Source organism: Mus caroli, chromosome 4 (assembly GCF_900094665.2).
Source record: "Mus caroli chromosome 4, CAROLI_EIJ_v1.1, whole genome shotgun sequence".
Lineage (NCBI taxonomy): Eukaryota > Metazoa > Chordata > Mammalia > Rodentia > Muridae > Mus > Mus caroli.
Genome location: NC_034573.1, coordinates 37,216,967 through 37,224,246, shown reverse-complemented (window position 1 = coordinate 37,224,246; position 7,280 = coordinate 37,216,967). Strand labels below are relative to the sequence as shown.

Below are 7,280 nucleotides of genomic sequence, written 5' to 3'. Positions count from 1 at the left end.
TGCATCAGCTCCTGCTTCCTGACCTGCTTGAGTTCCAGTCCTGCATCCTTTGGTGATCAGCAGCAGTATGGAAATGTAAGCTGAATAAACCCTTTCCTCCCCAACTGCTTCTTGGCCATGATGTTTGTTCAGGAATAGAAACCCTGACTAAGAAAGACACCAGGAAAGGAAGATGATCTTAGAATATTCATGTGTGTAGTTGGCAAAAGGTGATCAAAGAATGATAGGGGCATGCATCCAAAAAAGGGCAAAAGGACCTAGGATACACTTTAAAGGACCATCATGAGCTCAGAGAAGAAAACAGCCCCTGCAAGGTCACAATGCAAATGGTTAGTGGTAGCTAGTAACCGAATTAGGCTTCTTCTAAATAAAAGCACACATTCTTCTGCTAAGGTTCTAGGTAAGCCCTTGCTTGGCAGAAGAAGAGATGCAGACTACCAGGAGCCCCTAAACCCCAAAGGTCTGGAACCCTGAATATAATAATAAAAGATGTCCAGGTGAGACGCATTCAAGTTCCAGACAGACGCTGGATCCATCGGATCTTTGAACTGTGGCTCCTTCTAATTAGAACACATTCTCTACAGACAGTTTTTAGCTTGTGTTGGTCTCTACTCAAAGGCCATTTTATTACAGGTGTCTTAAGCTAATATATAATTAAATAAAGAATAAATATTGCTTATCAAACTGTTTAAGCAACATTTCTCTAAGGTTATACTTTTTCAAGAAAAGACATATGAAGAAGTATGCAGGATACAGAAACAGGGTTTCACACAGACAAAACTATCATCATCATGAAAAACATGGTAATTTATCACTGTTTACTTCCTCCTGCACACCGGCATTGCTCTCCACTCCAACTACATTTCATCAAATGAGTTCAGGAACAGTGTGTGTGTTCCATTTGTTTCTAACAAGCTATCCTGGGAAAGGGTCTAAGACAAAGAAAAGTCAAAATTAATTCATTGCAATGACTTTTGGAAAAAAATTCTAGATTTTAAATTATAGCTTGATTATTCTATCCAGATTCTTCCTGCCTCTACAACCCTAAATATTTGACCTTAAATAGCAACAACAGAAGGTTGCAACAAATCATGGGAAAAATAGGTTTGCTTATCTGTACTTGTCTTAGTTTTATCAAGAAAGAGCTTCACAGCACGTACAACTCATGAATAGAGGTCTCTCTCTGACTGTAAGCAGGAAGTGGTGACTCAAGATACGACCCATGGACCACTGCTTATACTCTAAGAGGTTCACAGCAGATTATTCAGTTTCTTCATGCATCGGTTTCCTCTTCTAAGATATAGGAACAATAGAATCTATGTCTTAGGGTTACTGTGAAAAGTAGGTAAGTTTAATGGAACAAATAATATAGGTTCTCAGACGAGCATCTGCATATTTTATCTACATATGCTAGTTATGCATTTTATTGCTATTGTTTGACTATTGGTTGGTTGACACTGACACCTGTGCCCCTATGTTTCGTACTGTTACTAGTACTATTCTAACAACGGCGACAACAGCCAGGTTTAATCTACAAGTGCTGCAACTGGCATTTGATTCAGGAAAATGAGAGCAAAGCAAATTACAAGACACATACACACAACCAGAGGGTGAAAAACTAACTCCAAGGTGGCCCTTCAGTATCTCTCTGGAAGTTTTGTAAGAACCTGAAAGAAAGTTACCCACAGACTAACAATTCATGATTTATTCCCAGAAAGAATCTGTGACCTGAACCAATTAATCTCAGAAGAAAAGATATGTTCTCTTCCTTAATCATTTATATAATATTATTAAGTTTACTATGCACTAAAAATTAAGCTAGACATCAGAAATACAAAATGGATTATTGTCTTTTAAAACTTTGTGGAGTTTCTAATGACCTTTTGTTTGTTTGTCTTTCCTTCCCTCCCTTCATATCTCTCTCTCTCTCTCTCTCTCTCTCTCTCTCGTTTCCAGTACTGGGGCTCAATCCAGGGTCTTGTGCCCACTAGGCAAACCTCTAACACTGAACTCCCCAAACTGTCGGTCTCAGAAGAGCAGACCCAGTCCCTAATGTCTGATAGGTTGTATACTTAGTGCACACACATAGTCCATGGAAACATAAAGGAAAAATATGTAAAGTACACCGTGAAACAGGAAAGAGCAGGCAGATTTCACAGAGGTGGTGATGTTCAAAGTGAGCCCTAAAAAATACTAGCTGGTAAAGAAGGGCAGAGGGGGTAAAAATCATGCCCCCAGAAGTGAGAGTTAGCCACTGCATGGCAAATACACAGCACATGAAAACAAAGGAGCCCTTCTGGAACTCCAGGGTAAACACCCATCAAGGCCTGTGCCTAGACAGAGAACCTCTGGAACACCTTCCATTTACACAACCCCACTCTCTTCAACGTAAAACCAGCCTCATTTGTGGAAACAGAACAGATAGCTGCAATTAAGACCAGTTCAGAGACAAATTTCTCACTTACAACACTGGGCGGCAGCAGTGGGTAATGGCTTCCTCTGGCTTTCTTCTTGACTAGAATACTAGAAGCAGAAAGAAAAAGAAAAAAATACATAGTAAGAGTTCCGAGTACAGAAGGAGGGGGGAAATCACAGCTACCTACTAAAATATTCAGCGTGTAACTTGGGTCAATTTTTTTTACTGAACAGAAATAGAACTCATTCCTATCCTCCCTGTGGGATCCTGACTTAGGGCAGATCTTCAGTTACGGTGTGGATTAAAGCAGAAAAGCAGAGGGACCGTCTGACCAAGCAGGCCTAATAGAGCAAAAGGCCTGACCTTAGTGCATTTCAAAGGGTTCTGTGTATGCTTATGGCAACATCTAGATTTCACAAACCAAATGATAAAACTGAAGACTTCTATCGGGTGTCTGCTTATCTTTGAGTAACAGTACTTACTCCCTTGCAAATGATTATGGATAGATATAGAAACTGCATATCTAAGTACATGGCTGGACTTTCAGATATATCTGGTAGTTCCCTCCTGACTCTATAGTCTCTCCAGGGCCCACCACAACTACAACAACAACAACAAATGTACAGGGTACCGAAGCCATAAGAAGATAATCTATAAAAGGGAACAGAATTAAGGGGAAGTTTTGAGCATGGGCAGAAATCAAAAAAGTATAAACTAACGTATGTAAGTAGCTTAGAGAAAATAGTTTGGCTCAAATCAGTGAAGAACTGGAAAGATATAACCTGAACCAACAAATGTAAGATCTGGGCTAGGCAGGACCATGCTTAGAATGAGCTCAGCTATGTGAAGAGTCAGAGACCACCACGGGCTACATGAAAAGGTATCTGGACTTTACATGCTAATTTTGCCACTCATTAATAAGCTATGGGGTTCTGGGTGAGCCAGAGCTAACCTGCCAATGAGCACTCATCCAGTAAATATTGACTTAGCACCCACTATGTACAAAGCCTTGTGGGGAAAAAGGAGCTTAAGTCATAGTAAGGAGTCAGAAGTTTGTACTAGTGTATTGGAAGGCCATGTAGCTTTAAACATGAAGGACTATGATTTGATTACTGTGGTGGTTGCATGAGCTATCTCCCAAGGTCTCAGACATTTAAGTACTTGGTGCTCAGTTGGTAGAACTGCTTGAGTAGGTATGAGAGGTGTGGCCTTGTTGAAAGAACTATGTCATAGGGGGTAGGCTTTGATGCTTCAAAAGCCATTTAATTATTCCCAGGTAATACCCTCGCTCTGTCTCTCCCTCTCTTTTCCTCCCTCTCCCCCCCTCCCTTCCTCTCCCCATCTTTCTCCCTTCCTCTCCACCCCCCTCTCCTTTCTGCTGTGTTTGAGATTCTGAGTTTCACCTATCCTGTCACTGGGCCTGCTGCCTCATCCCATGCCATGATAGTGGGCTCTTATCCCTCTGGAACAGTAAACTCAAATAAAACTTTTTCTTCTCTAAACTGCCTTGGTCACACCAACAGGAAGTGACTAATATAAATACACTTCTAAAAGACTACAATAGGGAAGGAGAGATGGCTTAGAGATTAACAGCACTAGCTGCCCTTTCAAAGGACCCAAGTTTGTTTTCCATATAACACCTCAGAACCATCAGCAACTCCAGTTCTAGAAGACTTAATGTTCTCTTCTCGCCTCCTTGGGCACCAGGCATGCAAGTGGTCCACAGACATAAATTTTTTTTAAAAAGACTGTGCCAGCTGTTACCCAGATGAACTGTAGGCGATGAGGATGGAGTGCTCCACTAAGATAATCCAGACAAAATTTGGTGACTTGCACATAAATAAGAATGTCAATAGCAAAGGACATTTCAAATAGTTGTATCCAAAACAATTTTTGTATAACATATTTCACAAGCTGTAAACCATAACACAAGTATAAGAATACTTGTATTAATATTTCCAATGGGTAATATTGGAAGTCAGACACAATGTACACAGTAGGACTGCGTTAGTAAAGCTGATAAGCACAAAGCTGTTCAGCAGTGCAAGGCTGAACCTCACTCCAAAGTGACAGAGGAGTCGGCTATTAGTAATAACCACTAAAATAATGAGGAGTGGGTTTTTTGCACTCCATGTGTACAGTGTTTTAGCTGTATGTATCTCTGTGCGCCATATGCACGCCTGGTACCTGCAGAGGCCTCCTGGAGCCAGAGTTACAAATGGTTACGATCTGCTATGTGAGTGCTCGGAACTGAGCCAGGGCCTCTGGAAGAGCAACCAGTACTCCTGGCGCTGAGCACCCTCCAGCCTTTCTTCAATAATGATGGTTTTATAGGCAGAGCACAGGCTAAAAGTAAGAAACCCCAAGATTTAAGTATTAAAGTAGAATAATTCACACATAAGATATCAAAGTAGATATTTTCAAGAAGTTACATGTAATCAATCTTGTTTTAGGCACAAAACAAAAAGTTGAAGTCCAGGTAAAATCAAAATTAATAAAATTAAGACTGTTTTTAAGATGATAAATAGGGGCTGGAGAGATGGCTCAGCAGTTAACAGTATATGTTGTCTTTCAGAGGCTCAGGGTTCGACTTCCAGGCATGCTGATCTCTGCATTCAAGGTCAATCTACAGAGCAAGATCCAGGACAGCCAAGATTAGGCAGTGAAGGATTTGGAAAACAGAAAGCCAGTGACAATGTGATAGCACAAGTGGGTCATGTTGTAGTTCCTGCAAGCAGCAGAACTCCGTAGCTTCAGCCAAGTGACTGTGGCTCTAGAGTTAAGAATGGAAGAAACTACTGGGACAATTGATGCTGGTTAGCTGGAGCTAAGAAATTAGCAGTGATTGAGAAGAGACCAGCATCACTGAGGTGAAATCTTCTGGGAAGTGTTTTCTGGGAGCACAAAGAAGCTGTGTTCCGGAGCTTGTACCTCATGCTGCAGCTGGACTTGGTAATGTGTAAGAATCACCAGGTGGTACTGGTTTTGAAGGCATGACGGTGTCATGAAGAACAACTGAGGCTTGGCACTGTGAGAGGTCATGGAAGGCCATTGGAGAAGGTGTAGCCTCAGCTGTAGTTGATGGCCCAGGACTGAAAGGGTCATGCAAAGGATTTGGGGCTTAGCACCATGAAGAGAGCCTACGAGAGACTATTAGTAAAGCCTAGTTGGAGTGGAACACCCCAGTGTATTGTCAGTACCATGGGATGATCACCAAGAACAGCAGCCAAAGTGGAGTGGATCAATCTGAGCTTAGAGTGCTACAGAGGGCAGAGCTGGAGAACTGATGCCAGCCCTTAGGAGGAGCCCAAAAGATCAAATGGAATCCCAGACATTGAAATAAGAAGCTGTAACATTGAAATTGCCTTGGAGACTCAAAGATGTTAAAGATGCCAGAGCCATGGGATAGATGGTGAGGAAAGCTGCTAACAGCAAGTGGAACCAGCCCAGGAGAAAGCAGTTTGTTGGAGAGAGATCTGAAGACCACTTTGACATCAGCTATGGAGATGCAGAGTTTGAAATTTGCCCAGCTAGTCTCCCGTCTTTCTTTGAGGATTACAGTTAAGTGATTGGATGAATCTCAGAAGAGACCTTGAACTTTGGACTTTTAACATTGTTGAGACTGCTATAGACTATGAGGACTTCGAAAGTTGGACTAAATGCATTTTGCATTATGCTATGTTTAAGTATGCCCCCCCCCAGTAGACTCATGTGTATGAACAAGTCTATGTGGGCCAGGGAGTGGAATGTCATGGTTTGTATATTCTTGGACTAGGGAGTGGCCCCATTCGTAGATATGGCCTTGTTGGAATAGGGGTGACCTGGTTGGAGTAGGTGTGTCACTGTGGGTGTGGGCTTAAGACCCTCACCCTAGTTGCTGGAAGTCAGTCTTTCACTAGCAGCCTTCAGATGAAGATGTAGAACTCTCAGCTCTGCCTGCACCATGCCTGCTGGATGCTGCCGTGCTCCCACCTTGATGATAATGGACTGAACGTCTAAACCTGTAAGCCAGCTCCAATTAAATGTTTTTTATAAGACTTGCCTTGATCATGGTTTCTGTTCACAGCAGTAAAACCCTAACTTATACAGGGACCCTGTGCTCTGTCCAATGGGACTGTGAGCATCCACTTCTGTATTAGTCAGACACTAGCAGAGCCTCTCAGGAGACAGCTATATCAGGCTCCTGTCAGCAAGCTCTTGTTGGCATCTGCAATAAATAGTGTCTGGGTTTGGTGGTTTTTTATGGGATGGATCCCCAGATGGGGCAGTCTCTGGATAGCCTTCCTTCAGTCTCTGTTCTGAACTTTGTCTCTGTAACTCCTTCCATGGATATTTTGTTTCCCCTTCTAAGAAGGATTGAAGTATCCACACTTTGGTTTTCCTTCTTTAGTTTCATGTGTTTTGCAAATTGTATCTTGGGTATTCTGAGCTTGTGGGATAATATCCACTTATCAGTGAGTGCATATCATGTGTGTTATTTTGTGATTGGGTTACCTCACTCAGGATGATATTCTCCAGATCCATCCATTTGTCTAAGAATTTCATAAATCCATTGTTTTTAATAGCTGCATAGTACTCCACTGTGTAAATGTACCACATTTTCTGTATCCATTCCTCTGTTGAGGGACATCTGGGTTCTTTCCAGCTTCTGGCTATTATAAATAAGGCTTCTATGAACATAGTGGAGCATGTGTCCTTATTACAAGTTGGAGCATCTTCTGGGTATATGCCCAGGAATGGTATTGCTGGATCTTCCAGTAGTACTATATATAAACCTGATAAACAACTTCAGTGAAGTAGCTGGATATAAAATTAACTAAAACAAATCAGTGGCCTTTCTCTACACTAAGGATAAACAGGCTGA

General features: G+C 41.9%; 1 protein-coding gene across 5 annotated transcripts in view; it reads right to left on the bottom strand.

Moving 5' to 3' along the window:
- The window catches only part of Unc13b (unc-13 homolog B), a 189,204-nt gene that overhangs the window by 129,483 nt on the left and 52,441 nt on the right, over positions 1-7,280 (bottom strand). For all 5 annotated transcript variants that reach the window (XM_029476020.1, XM_029476021.1, XM_021159382.2 and 2 more), the window contains exon 7: positions 2,466-2,523. In XM_029476020.1, the coding sequence (XP_029331880.1) occupies positions 2,466-2,523 (58 nt within the window). The remainder of the gene's footprint in view (positions 1-2,465; positions 2,524-7,280) is intronic.